General features: G+C 45.9%; 1 protein-coding gene and 1 long non-coding RNA gene across 3 annotated transcripts in view; both read right to left on the bottom strand.

Moving 5' to 3' along the window:
• The window catches only part of LOC140696929 (uncharacterized), a 50,116-nt gene extending 46,956 nt beyond the window's left edge, over positions 1-3,160 (bottom strand). Inside the window, exon 1 of the long non-coding RNA XR_012073617.1 lies at positions 3,064-3,160. This is a non-coding gene — a long non-coding RNA (uncharacterized lncRNA). The remainder of the gene's footprint in view (positions 1-3,063) is intronic.
• Positions 3,161-11,224: 8,064 nt separating this feature from the next.
• The window catches only part of SAMD4A (sterile alpha motif domain containing 4A), a 197,344-nt gene continuing 193,810 nt past the window's right edge, over positions 11,225-14,758 (bottom strand). For both annotated transcript variants that reach the window (XM_006199761.4, XM_006199760.4), the window contains one exon: positions 11,225-11,436. In XM_006199761.4, the coding sequence (XP_006199823.1) occupies positions 11,408-11,436 (29 nt within the window). In that variant the 3' untranslated portion in view covers positions 11,225-11,407. The remainder of the gene's footprint in view (positions 11,437-14,758) is intronic.

The following is a 14,758-nucleotide window of genomic DNA, read 5'->3' as shown; positions in this document are numbered from 1 at the left end:
TTAACCAATTATTTGAGGCAGTCATTTTGTAGAATTCTCCTGCCTACCTGTAGCCATGGGTCTAAGGCTGCAACAGATATTGGAAAGAAAAGGCCTGGAGATTCACCACAGTCTCCTAAGTGTGAATGCTCATATGGGGAGGTCTCAAAGCCTGACAGCCAGTCATGGTCCCCTCCTGGCAGGATTTGAGGGTAGACAGACCTGGACTTGAGCCCCTGACCTGCTCTTCCCCGTAGGAGTTCTGTGACCTTAGACAAGCTGCTTGACATCCCTGAGCCTCAGTTTCCCCATCTGCAACGTGGGGATAATCTAATGCCGACTTTACTGGCTTAGCACACTGATCTGTGCATAATTACTAGCTCTTTATTATTTCTCCCAGGTGACTTGCATTGAATGATGAGGTATGTCCAGTAACATAACAACTCCATCTGCTGCCCTTACCGCCCCCCCCCAGCTCACTCTTTACCGGTGAATGGAACCTCAACTCCCCAGATGCCCAAGCCAGACACTGGGGAGGCATTTTGGACTCTTCAGCCTCTTTCTCAGTCCCCACATTCAGACATTCAGCCCATTGTCAATCATGCTGCTGCTGCCCGCTAAGAACCTCGTAGATCCCTCCCATTCCCCCACCCCTCTTGCCCCTCCCTCGAGCTTGTGCATTGTCTGAATGATGCAGAAGCCCCTGGAGGGTCCCTCAATGCCCCTTTGCCTCTCCTCCAATCCATTTCCCAAAATGTAGTCAGAGTGATCTTGCTAAAATATAAATCTCCCTACTAGATAGGTATTAAAGCAAAAATTTAAGTTGTAATAATTAAAACAGTAGGGGGTGCTAGTGGATGCACAAACATATCAATGGAAAGAAAAATAGGAAGTCCAGAAATAGACCCACACAGAGGAAGCTGGTACATTGCAAAAGTGGAATTTCGAATCAATGGAGGAAAGACATGATTCAATGAACAGCACAGGCACAAACGGGTAGCAACTTTGCATAGAAATAAAACTGGATCCGTACTTCATACTTTACACAAGGTATGGTTCAAAGGTATAAATGCAAAAAAGTACTACAGGAAAACATAGTATATCTCAAAGCAGAGAGGGCCTTTTAAAGTAAGATTCAAAGATCCAGCAGCCAAAAAAGAAAAGATCAAGAAATTCAACTACATTACTGAGCCATAAAAAAGTATGAAATAATTCTATTTGCAGCCAACATGGATGGTCCTGGAGATTATCATACTAAGTGAAGTCGGACAGAGAAAGACAAGTATCATGATATCACTTATATGTGGAATCTTAAAAAAATGATACAAATTTTACTTACAAACCAAAATAGACTCACTGACATAAAAAACAAACTATGATTACCAAAAGGGAAAGGGCAGGGGAAGAATAAATTAGAAGTCTGGGATAGACACACATTACTATATATAAAGTAGATAAACAACAAGGACCTACTGTATAGCACAAAGAACTATATTCAATGTCTCGTAATAGCATATAGTGAAAAAGAATCTGAAAAAAATATACATATGTATATAACTGAATCCCTTTGGTGTATACCTGAAACTAACATTGTAAATCAAGTCCACTTCAATAGAAAATAAAATTTAAAAAAAAAAGAAATTCAACTACATCAAAAAAAATTCTCTATGGAAACAATTATCATAGGCAAAAGACAAACTGCGAAAAATATTTTAACTCCTATCACAGACCAAAGGTAATTTCCACAATATACAAAGACCTTCTAGCAATTATTCGAAAAAGACTGACAACCTGATAGTAGAACGGGCAAATACATGGACAGATAGTTCAAAGCAAATTACGAAAGGCTATTAACTGTATAAAAATATGCTCAACCTCACTCACAAAGAGAAATGCAAATGAAAAGGACACCTTTGGTTTCTCACCTATTAGATTGGAAAATATTTTGAAAAAATTGGTGATATGGGATTTGTGAGAGAGTGAGAAATGAAGCGCTGTCATAGCTGCTGTTAGTATAAATCTATGGAAGGCAGCCTGGGAAAAACCAGCAAAATAACAGATGATACCTGTAATAGTTAATCTGTCAACCTGGCAAGGCTTTGGTACCCAGTTATTTAATCAAACACTAATGAAGGTGTTGCTGTGAAGGTATTTTACAGACGTGGTTAACATCTACAGTCAGTTGACATCAATTAAAGGAGATTACCCTTGATGACGTAGGTGGGCCTCAGGCAAGCAATTGAAGGTCTTAGGAGCAAAAACAGGTTTCTAGGGGAAGGAGAAATTCTGCCTTAAGGCTGAAGAAGTATCAATTCCAGCCTGAGTTTCCAGCCTGCTGGGCTTCCTTACAAATTTCAGACTTGCCAGCCCCTGCAATTGAGTAATCCCTTAAAAATAAATCTCTCTCCTCTCTCTTACTGGTGCGTCTCTGGAGAACACGGACTGATTTAAAACCCTTTAATCTAGCAATTCCACTTTCCCACTTGTGGGAAACGACCCATGTCCAGTGGATGCCATCGTAGCAGTGTCTGTAGCAGAAAGGATGCAGGCAGCCTGCGTGCCCATCAGCACGGGGCCCGTGGAGAAGTCGCCTTAGCCCAGAGTGGAGTCCTGCGCAGCCATCAAAAGTACGAGGCAACGATAGAGAGCGGTTTCCAGAACCGATTTAAGTAAAAAAAGAAAAATACCACACAAGGATGAACAGCGTGCATGTTAATGCCCTTGTGCATATAAAAAGGAAGACGATATATCAGTGTTCGTAACTGTATAAAATATCTCTTGGTGGCTACGCAAGAGACTAACTCCGAATGCCTCCAGGGAGGGGGCTGGGTGACTGGGGCGTGGGGCAGGAGGAAGGCTTTTCACTTACATTCTCTGTTCTACAAACCAAAAAAGCCTTACCTCTGGTCATATGGCTCGCGGGCAAGGGCAGCTAGTCCTTAAGGGAGAGTCCACACTCTACCCCGGTCGACGAGGCCCTTTACATTCCTGCTGTTGGCTCCATTCCATCCCCGGCCCCCAAACCCTCCACTCCCATTTCTCCATTCCAGTCGTATGTTACTTATTTCAGTCCCTCAGACTCACCTGCTCTCTCCTGCCCGCAAATCTGGAATGCGCCACAGGCTCTCTCCAGGAACTACTTCTCCCCGGGGTCGCTCATTTTCTGCGAAGGAAGCTGGGCGGCTCCGCAGGGGATTGACTTCCGTCTGCTGGGAGGAGCTCAGCAGCCCTGATTCCCTCTCCTGCCCCCTTGTGGACACTCTGACCCCTGGGCGCGCATCATTCAGGCTGAGACTGAGGGACCCCACTCCGCGGGCCGGCTGGGGCATCTCAGGTTTTCTCTTGTTGGCATAGGACAGATGGCTCACTGTCCCTGGACTTCACCTACCCTGTTCAGAAGGAACTTGGCGCTTGTCCCTTGCAAGGTGTCCTCTGGCTCCAGACATGCGGCTGGCCAGCACCAGGTTTCTAGGAAATCCCAGTTGTGTGAGGAAGACAGCAAACCTGGGGCCTGCCCTACTGAAGTCTTTTGGGAGGGGTGGGTTGGACATGAACACTTTAGAAGCACCCCTGAATAAATACAGTGACTGGTGAAGAGGGCTGGATTCTGTGTTTTAGGAGACCAAAGTGGAGCAGGTTAGGAGATGGAGTCCTCCAGATCCCAGAGCACTGGACCAGGAGAAAACCCACAGGGTGTGTGCTCTGTGCATTTGGTAACGGAAGGAAGGAAATAATTTGTCATATATGCATTTTATTTCTTGCATCCACAATTTACTGTCTTTGGACATATACCAGCTTCAATGAGTAACAGGGTCATAGGTCAATGCCAAAGGAGACTCAGTCAGGTGCAGGTAATGGAAATCCATGTTTAGTTTTTCGCCAGGGAACAGATCTAGGCTAAGCGTGACAGAAAGCAAAGTGGAGAGGTCTAACTGGGCTGATCTTGGGGTTTTGTAGATTTACCTGACTTCGTTCTTGAGCTCGGTAGAATTTTATGCATGGAAAACTGGAACTATCTCCCAAGGACATTGGCACAAACAGGGACACCCAGTCCCGGCCGTGGTCCCCACAGGGAAGTTTAACTGGAACCTCTTGACTGTCTTGAGTTCCAGTAGCTCTGGTGGGACCGTTTCACTCACCAAAGCTCTGATTCTGTTTCTCCTGGATTAGACTTAAAAACATAAAACCTCAAAAAACTGTGGAACACACTATTTGAAAACATGTGCTCTGAGTCAAATGTAAACACAAAGCTGTCTTTTTATAAAGTCTGAGCTTTATAAGGTTGCCAAAATGTTTCTCAGTCGGTTTTAAAAATTGAAGTAGAAACCACTGAAGAGTGAAAAATATTCCATGGAGGAAATTCTCAGACACTGAGTTGCCAGGTCTATATCACAGAGAAGTCACTGTCTGTGCCTAAGAGCCCCTTGGGCAAGGCTGTTGGGTGGCGCTGGGGAGGACACTGAACGATCACTTGCTCCAGTGGAGCCCCTTGGTCATAACTGAGATGTCGTGCTGGCATCTGCCAAAGTTTCCAACTTCCCGGGCATCTACATACATGTTCATGGGTCCCCAGTGTGTGGACGCACCCCCACAGTCAGAGGAGCCACCTGGACCAGAAACTGAGAGTGAGGAGTGTGAAGACCATGGTCTCAGGGTTGCCGTGGAAACAGTGCTCTGTCACGTGCCCCATTTCCAAAGACTCTAGGTTTGGGCTCTAACCTCCCACTACTGGTCCCATTATTACCTTCTTATTACCTTTGGACTCTCCTCTTCTTCCACTTCCTTCCCCCTTTCTCAAATATTACACTCTTAGAAATGACTAGTGAACAAAGAATTTGCCATTTAAAATAAAAAAATTTGAGGGGGAGATAATTGGCTTTATTTGATGGCAGTGCTGGGGATTGAACCCAGGATGTTGTGTATGCTAAGCACTGTGCCACTGAGCTGTACCTGCCCCCTGCCCCATATGTGCCGTTCTTGAGCCAACTTCTGGGCGTCCCTTAGACTTCTCTGCTGTGTTGCCGGCCTTGTTGGCCCTGGTGGAGGGGAGATGTTAGTGGCAGGATTCGCACATTGATCTTGCAGGCTGACCCCAGAACTTAGGGAGCCAGAATGGGTCTTTTTTTTTTTTTAAAGCAATTTGACAGAATTATTTTGTCTCTTGAATATAGCACAAGACTGGGGGATTGTTAGTTTTTTAAAAAACTGTATTCTACAAATGAATTGGACTATGTGGCTTGGAAGTAAACATCCACTCTTGCAACTAAAATTCACATGTGGTTTGAGAAGCCCTGAGTGGGCTACAGGTGAGGATCCAGAGGCTGACATGCCCAGGCGAGGGGTAGTTTTAGTTTTGTGATGTATGGATGGAAAACAGAAAATGGAAGTCCTTGTGGAAGCCTGTGGAACAACACCTGTGAGATCAGTGCTGAGCTGGATGTGCTAGCCATGCCCACTGGGGAAGGGGGCCTGGAAGAAGTGCGGGCTTCTGGGGGCCCAGGGTCACCCTGACCGTTCATCTTTCTAGAGAAGGATTAGGTTCTGGTTATGGATGAGATTTTCGCCTCCCCCAGGCCCTCCCCTCAGCCTCTGGGTACAATAGGACTTGGGCTGATCAGGAGTCAGGGCCACACCCAGATGTAGTGACTGTTCAAGGGACCAAACCAAGGTACTTTCCCAGGGTTTGGATCCTTCCTGAAAAGCCCCCATGGCGCTGTTCTCATTAGCCTGGAGAGTATGAGTTGATCGTACCATCTTGCCCCTTCTGGGTTCCTGGCTCAAACCCACTGCAGTCTCTTCCAAGCCAGAATGCTGTATAGGTGCTCATCCCCCTTTAATAAACGCAATTAAACCTCTTTTGGGGAGGGGGCAGTTCGGTGAAGTCCTAAAAGCTTTACTGTATGGGTAAGCTTTTTTCCAGGATTGAAGAAGCCATTACAAAGTTTGCAAACAAAGAGCCACAGCTTTGCTGATGAAAATTGCTAACTAACCCCGTTTCAGGCACTGTGCAGAGCCCTTTACGGTCCCTCTAATCTCACAAATCTCCTATTTCCCCTCATTCCACACATTTCAAAAGTGAGTCTCAACTCTTCACTTATACACTCTCCCTTCCCCTTTAGAATATTCTTGAGTCATACACTGAGATACAGCTCATTTGGGTTATGGGAATTTAACTTCAGGAGGAATTTCATTTAATGTCTCAGTTTATGAGGCATCTCTTCATGTTTCCAGGGATTATTTTGGATTTTTCAAGTCTCTTGAGCAGCTTGAGACTGGTGAAAAGAGAGTCATCATGTGCTCATTGTCATAATATTAAGCTGTGGTTGCCTCAGAGAAATCTCGGGTTGCTAGGTTTTAGTGGTAACAACCTCTATATCCTATGTCTCCTTTTGTCTTTACTTTTTTCGGGGTGGAGTTGTAGGACTAATTTACATAACCTTAATTACATAAACCTTGAATATCATAGGCCAAAACTCAAATCAAACACAAGGCTCAGAGAGGTTAAGGAACTTGCTTAAGATCACAAATCCAGAGAATACTGGAGCCAGAATTCAAACTCAGGGTGGTCTCTCTAGCCATATGCTTAACTGACACATTATTTAGAGTTTATATTACTATATATTCTGTAGCATACTGGAATTAGAAGTATTAAAATTCAAGCCCTTGGGGTGTAGATAAAAGCCCAAGGCTTCAAGGCAGCTACAGTTTATGCTGTGGTTAAGGGGTGAAGTATGATTTCAAAGGCATTGAGGGTGGAGAGCAAGCGATACACAGTATCACCTGCAAGGTTAGAGTTTGTATTTAGAAACATGCCCCTAAGTCAGCTGATGCATTTATTGGCTACTCTGAGCACAGATTAAGCTGTGAAAAACCTTATACCTCTCTCCCTACCTTTTTGTTAAAAAAAAAAAAAGGAGCTTGTAGTTGACAGTGTTCATAGAATGGCCAGGTGGGAACAGTTAACAGGGATGTCAGGCTAATTTTCTTCCCAGTTGGCTTATTTCTAAGATTCAGTTCTAGTTTTCTCATCAATCACATTGACAAAAAAGAAAAAAAGACACACACCAGTGTTACAAAACCTTGTATTAATCATTTCCCTTCACTTTCAATATAACGTTGATATGAAATATAGCCATGATTCTTAGTTACATGGGAGGAAATGAGTAATAAATACATTGTAGCAAGTTTAAACCACAAGGGTGTTTCACTGGTAACAACATTTGAAAACTGTACACTTGCAAAGAACAGCATCTTCAAACATTAGTATATCTGTATATCAGTAAAGCTTTTACATGTAACAAACATGCTATTTCCATATATGACAAAATTTAAAAATATGCATTGCTTGGCAACATGAACTAGGCAAAAATAGTTCTTTGTTCACTAACTTTTTACAGGAAAACAGGACGAAAGGCATGCATGTACAATAGGGATGCCTGCACAGGGCATGCAACAAAGGAAAGCTTTTTAAAAATCAGCTTACATTAGGCATAAATACAGGAGGGTTATATATTAATAAGGGAGGAAGTCTTCTGTTTGACATTATTAACATTCCTGTTTTCTTCCTATTCCTCCCAGAGGAATACACATTCACCTTTAAGTAAAGATAAAGGAATTACAAAAAAATAAAACTCACTTTGCAAACATCTCTGATGACTTGTAAAAAAAAAATCAACATTAGTGTTATCACAGCCCCATGTGCAAAGTATCCTTCTGCAGGGCCTTCTTGCAACAGGCACACCTGAGTGCCTTGGTTAGGCTGCTTCTGGGCACCCCAGCCGGGGCCGCCTGCCCAAGACATCCCCAGAGGGCCAAAGACCGAGACTGGGGCTGCTTCTCTTCCCTCATGGCCCTTCCGGCTGCATGCCTACACGGTCAGCCCAGCTCTGCCCCCAGCCCAGGCTCCAGGTGAGATCCCAGGTCCGGAGGGGGAACACGCATTTACAAACCTTGCACTGGCAGTAGCTACAAGAGGTGCAGAAGAACAGAAGACCCGGAGAAGGCTCCCATTCCGTAAAAGGCAGCCAGCGACACCTCAAAAGAAAACCTCGTTTCCCTCAGTGTCTCTTCAGACGAACGGGAGAGGGAGCCCGGCTGTAGCTCCAATCCCGAGTACCAGAAAGGGGTCGTCGATACACAGGATCGGAGAGCTGGGTGCCAACAGCCACCCTCTGCGGGCCCACCCAGCAGCGTCTATTTTGCCTGCTGGCCCTTGTTTAGAAAGTGAAACTCAAAAAGCATGTGGAAAAAACAAAACAAAACATCTCAGCAGCAATGTTTCATTTCTTGTACACAGTTCATGTGTGTCTTCCTACTGTTTCTGGTAAGAAACCACTATGAATAAAAAGCACCAATAAAACATACATGATAACAGTGTCGCAGGCTACCACTGTCCCTGGGACAGCGGAGAGATGTCACATACACACTGCTTAAATCAACACAAGGGGAGGGGGAAAAAACCATGTGGTGAGATAGATTTTACTCTGAGATTTTCAATGTTTACTATTTACTTAATATAAAACAGTTGCATCTGGGGGTCAGTGGGTAAATACAAAAAAAGGCACTGCCGCTTTATTTCTAAATATTTGACTTCACAGCCTTACGCATGCAACTGTTTGATTTTTTTTTATAAATAAAATTCTTTTGCTTTAGGATTTTTAGATTGAGCTGTATACCTGCAGTCAACACAGGACTCAAAACAAGGTGGGGACAGGCTCCTAAAATTTATAAGAACACTCAACTTAAAAAAAAAATGAAAACACTAATAGCAAAAACACAACTAAGTAGATAAATCTATACACAGTCAATGAAAAATAAGCCTTTCTTTTTTTTAAAAAAAGAATTATGTTGTTATTAATAACAGACTTTATCATGGTTACCAGCCATAGCAAGTTAATAAGTAACATATCCAAAATAATATCTCTAATAATCAGATAACCATTGTTTCTATATTCAGTGAAGGAATAAATAGAAATTCAGATTTGCAAATACTTTAAGGTCTTCTTCCTTTTAAAGGATTCATGCTAATGTGATTGTGTTCACAATCTGTTTTCTGAATAACCCAAGTCTTTATGGATACATGTGTTTTGCAGCAGATCTGAATCATTCTCATCTCTCCACGAGACATGTTATACCATTGTTCCTTCTTCGTTAACTTTCTCAGCATCCAAAAAACACCTTCGCGAACCCTCTGGTCTTGCCTTTGGCCTTCGACATCCTTTGACCTGTTCTTCCCGACTCACACATGAGCGTCCATCCCAGCACATTCCCCAAGTAACCCTAAGCTTGCTTAGAAAAGGGGTATGGAGGATGAATGTTAATGGCACTTGGTTAAAAAGAAATCAACTAAAAAATGCTGCCTCTTTCTGCACGTGGATTTGCATCTTTAGAACACAGACACCCAAGGAGGACTTTTTTTTTTTTTTAATGCAATGCAGGATGTTGTGGATTCAAGCCTTCTTTGCTTGTTAGAGGCTCTCTATGGTTAAGATGTTCCCTCATTTTAGACTTTAAAAGGAATTCACGAGCCTCAGAATATCCAAGCCTGTGTTGGGTGTACATTTTTAATCTTGAAGGTAAAAGAAAGCTGTTCGGATTTCATTAAGGCCTTTTAAATCTGTATTTACTTCATTAACTTATTTTTTAAAAAATACCCATAAACAAGTGCAGTGATTTTCATGGTCTGATCTCTTCAATTTCGACTCTGACTTTGCTTAAACAAAGCAAAAACAAAAACAGCACTAGACTCACCCATTCAATAAACAGGCTTCATACCATCTCCCCAATCTTGCCTCTGGCCGAGCAGTCATACAATCATTTACACAACCCAATTTTCCAGTGCAGAGCACAGTTCCTCTTGGATTTCCTCTAATACCTTCCACTGCATCAAATCTTTCTTGCCCTTAAGAAACAGGGCTATTACTTTGTGATAGTATAGTTTGTTAATCTCTCACCATGTAACCAGTGGTTTTGTCTCCTTTCTGTGTGGGTCGATAAATCAGCTGACAACACAGCAGATCCCTGACATGTGTGATAGAACCATCATTTCCATCAGGAAGTCGACCTTCCCCACATCTTTCACTGCCCATCTGGCACGTCTCCCCACAGCTCTCTGCCACATGCTGACTGACCGTTCATACACTGTTGCTGGACCCTGCTCTCCTGCTCTTCCGCAGCGATGAGCAAGCCAAGGGGGTGCAGCCCCCAGGTTCAGCTTCCTGCGAACAACCCCTGTAAGCGGCATTTTAAGCTTACTATCTGGGTATTAAGGCCTTTTTCTAGGGAAAAATATCCACCCTTGCCTTTTCTCCTCCAGTGGAACTTGTACCCACCTGTGTGTGTGCACGCAGCGAGGCCAGGAGTGATAGGGTGAAACCTCATGGTAGGTTGGGGAGGAAGAGGTGTCTCCAGATGAGAAGCAAATCCAGCACAGAAAGGGCAGCAGGATTCTTAAGCATCTCTAGGTGACTGTGCGCAACCCCACAACCGACCACATGGTGGCGCCCTCCCCAGCGCTCCGCCCATTCCAGCTGCATCCTGGTCCTCCGACTCCACCTACACGCTCCTCCCACCCGCAGGTGGAAGACACAACTCAGGCCTACGTGACTGCATCCGTCTTCCGGAGAAGCAGAGCTTGGCAGCCATTTAAAAAGACAACCCTGCTGCAATTATAAAAATAGAGGGAAAGAAATGAATCCATATCAACAAATCCTTTACAAAAACCATAGTATGAAGAAAAGTTCTATCCCAACTCTTTACACATTATGTACCCTTTAAAATTGTTATGTAAACAATACACAAATCAAAGTTTATCTGAAGTTTTGCGGGAGGGAATTTCTCCCTTCCTGCCCCCGTTGCCACGTGGACCTCTCCTGCGGCTGCATTTCAAGCAGGGGCCTCAGGGAAATCCCATCGGCGGGGAGACAAAGAAGCGCGAGCCACCACCTGGCTTTGGTCGCGGGCACCCATGCCTTCCTGCGGGGGCCCGACTGTGGAGGCAGGCTTCTGAGAAGGCTCCCGAGGGCCGGGGCTTCTGCCTCCCTCCCATGAACCTCTCCTCCCTCTGGGCGGGCTCTCCTCTCTCTCACAGCAGTTCCTTTTTTTAAAAAATGTTTCCCTTTCCATCCAGGAAGCCACACTTGCATTCCCTCCACCCCCTCCCAGTCCCACGCTTCCCTCAGAGACCCCTCCCCATGCCCCACACCAAGCCATCCCATGACAGAAACAAATGACAAAATAACCCATCCCAGGTCTACTGATATGTTTACAAGGATGACCTACGCTCTCACAAAATCAAAATGGGAGAGGGACCAGGGAAAAAAAAGGCTGCAAAGTATCCTGGAGGATGCTGTGCAACCCTGAGGATGGCTGACACTGGACCCGCAGCAGTCGATTTCACGGCCAGCGCGGTCACTCTCATCTTCAGCTTCTAGATTGTGGAGGTGCGGTCAACCCCGTCTGGGAGGGAAAGAAGGACACAGTGGGCACAGGTGAGCAAAGCAATTCTGTTCACGCCCTGGACTCCAGCGTCATGCACATGGGGCCTCCCAGTCTCTGAGGACAGAGAAGGGCTAAATTCCTCCATCCATCCATCCACTCATCCTTCACACACCCACCCACGCAACACTAGGGAATAGCTGTTTTTGCCAGGAGCCGTAGGGAGCCTGGGAACCAAGATGAAAAGACCTATCCTCATCATCTAGTCCTAGTCTGTATTTCCTTGTCGGGACACAGACAGGTAAACCAACAATGGTATATGAGTCATGAGTGGACTATGTACCAGGAGCAGCAGGAACTCAGAGGAAGGAGTGTTTAAGTCGCCCTTGGAAGTCAAGGATGGTTTCAGAGAGAAAGAAAATGACTTGTAGAATGGTGCTGGCAGGAGGAGAAAAGAGGAGGCAGGAGAGGATGCAGGTGGTGAGGGCGTATAGCTCAGGGACAGGCGTCATGTTCATTGAAGGGTGGATCTGGTGGTGGGTGGAGTTTGGAGGTCAAGGGTAAGGGATGGGGGAACGGAGGAGTGGCAGGAGATGCGGCTGAGAACCAGTTAGGTTTGCAATAGACATGCAGGTGGTCCTGTCCAGCTCATGTCCCTTTGTTTGGAAGCATCTCCATCTCCCGCCCAAGTCTCTGCTGAAAGACCAGTGATGAGGTGTTAGTGATTCTGATCCCTGGTCACAGCTGAGCAGACCAGGGGGATGCATCTGACCAAAACTGACCCAGATTCTGTGTCTCATGCATCTGATTGTGGGGGGAGACACCATAGTGATATGTTGGGGGCATCTGGCACTGAAAGAGCCCGTGGACATGGGAGAGCGCTGAGGCCACCCAGCATGTGCCATGTCTACAATATGGAGAATCAGCTAAACTGTGCTACAAAGTGGAGGACATGCCTGTCAGAGAGGAGGGGCCAGGAGTGAGGCCAAACACAGAGGGAGCCAATCACTGCCCAACCCCTTTTCACATGGGACTATAGGAGAGTCCCCAGAATCAGACCATAAGGGTTTTGTGTACTATGAACAAGAGCTTAGACATAGGTAACCGGGTAGGGGTAAGTGGTCGAGTAACCAGATTTGACTTTAGAGTGGTTTCTCTGGCAGGCTGGCGCAGGAGGACAGTTACTGGTCCCTACAATGGTCCATGCTCGAGCTTCTCCCGTGAGCAGAGAGAGGACTACCTCGTAGAAGGTAGAAATGACTCTGTTCAGTGAGCACTAGATGAAGGCCAGGATGGGAGGCCGGTTGCTTCCCTGGTTTGGCTGATGTCCAGACGTCAGTAGGCGTGTCCTGGTCTAAACTTCTGAGCCACAAGCCTGGGCTCCTGGATGCATGTCTAGAGGCCGTTGGCAGAGTTTTACAGCGGGGAGCACTGAGTCCACTGCAGAGGTCTCCTTACCTCCTCATGGGTGGTGCCACGCTGGCATCTCACCAGCAGGGACTTGGAGGAGAAATATTTCTTTAATTCAAACTTTTAATGAGATCATTGTAGGTTCACATGCAGTTGTAAGAAACAGCACTCTGTTTCCAGGTTTGTCCATGTGGTAACATTGCGCCAAACTACAGTATGATATTCCAACCAAGATACTAATGTGATGCAATCTACCCATCTTATTCAGAATTCACCAGTTATACTCATGTAATGTGTGTGTGTGTGTGTGTGTGTGTGTGTGTATAAAGTTCTATATGATTTTTGGAGAGATTTTAAAGAGGGGAAGCAAATGGCCCCTGAGAGCACCTGTGGTTTCAGACGATCAATGTGAGCGGTCCCCAGATGTGAACTAATCTCCCCTTCCCCGCCTTCTGCACTTGTCAGCCTTGGCCCCTGGAGGGATGGCTCCGCAGTGGTTTCTGGTCGTGGGAGAACAGTGAGCGTGGGTTTGTGTGCACACACACGTGTGCCTGGGGTCAGGGCACACTCTTGCTGGGCCTCACTGGTCCACTAGTTAATGCTAGCCTTTCACAGTTGTGGAATTGAGGAGCTGGAAACAAGAGATTCTCAACTAATCCCAAGCCTCATTTCCATGAAATTCTAACCCTACACCTCAACCTCCAAGAGCGACAGTCAGTATTTATCTGCAGGGAAATGACTAGTAGGTTAATTCCAGACCTGCCATTTACAGTTGTACAAATTGTGCTCTGCACGACTCCAGGGGGCACCATTTACATGCAACCGTCATAGGCTTTATCATCATTATGGCAAATTTCAAAACAAAGGGCAGAACAGTGTCTTAAAAAAGTGGGGTCTTTTATTTTATTTTTTTTACTTTTTAAAAATAGGGCCTTTTCTAATTTGCACAAAGTCCCTATATTGGCTGTAAGTGGGGCTTTAGGTCCCAAGAAGAAGTGAGGAGAGAAGGGGAGATGGAATGGCAAGGGGGTCAGGTGAGGCACGAACCCCAGAACATCAGCGGGCGGACCGCACATTCCTCGTGATGGTTTTGCTTCACTGTGGGCCGCACTCTGCTGGGAGGGGTCTCGCTTTTGTGGCTGTGGGTATTCTGGCCCATGCCGCCCCTCTGCACGAGGAAGATAATGGCCAGGCTTGGCATCGAGGCTTCCTGAACACCTGGGCCACCAGTCAGGAGCAAGCCCAACAGAGCCAGAGGAACACCTTAAACAGAGACTCACAAACCAAGACGGCAGAGGCAACCCAGCCCCTGGGCGTCCTGGTGGGTTCTATCGGAGGGGCCGGGGGGAGGGAAAAGAGGAGATGGATAGGGGAGGCCAGAGAAAAGTAGCTTAGACCGACACCAAGAGGGCAGCCGTTACTGGAGGAGGCTGAGAGCAGAGGAGTCAGCACAAAAGGATGGGCCCCAAGTCTCGGGGCCCCAGGGAGCAACCACATTAGAATGGCTGTCCTGGGATGTGGTGTCCCAGGAACTTGGATACCTCGCCTGTCTTTTCTTGAGACACAAGCAGAGGAACCTCTTGTACTGCTCTGCTTTCCTCTCCCTAGTCATTTGTCCCCCTGTAAGATGACTTCATTCACTGGCAGAAATTCTGTCCTCAGAAGGTCATCTTCCCTGGCACCTGGAAGGGGTCGGCCGGCCGACAGGTGCTGTCACCGCTGGAGGGAGGGCACACCGCCACTGTGCCCAGCCCGGCCACCCTGAAACCTAATTTGCTCAGGAAACTGCTTACCGGGCTTCCCACCAGAGAGGATTACTGAGAAAAAAACATGGCAATAAAAAGGCTTAGGAGATTAACAAGATGAAAACATTAGCAAAAAAACACACCAGTTCACAGAGGTTTTCTGTAAAAATAGAAGAATGGGCTAAAAA

The sequence above is a fragment of the Vicugna pacos genome, chromosome 6 (assembly GCF_048564905.1).
Source record: "Vicugna pacos chromosome 6, VicPac4, whole genome shotgun sequence".
NCBI classification, from domain to species: Eukaryota; Metazoa; Chordata; class Mammalia; order Artiodactyla; family Camelidae; genus Vicugna; species Vicugna pacos.
This window is presented reverse-complemented; position numbering and strand designations above follow the sequence as displayed.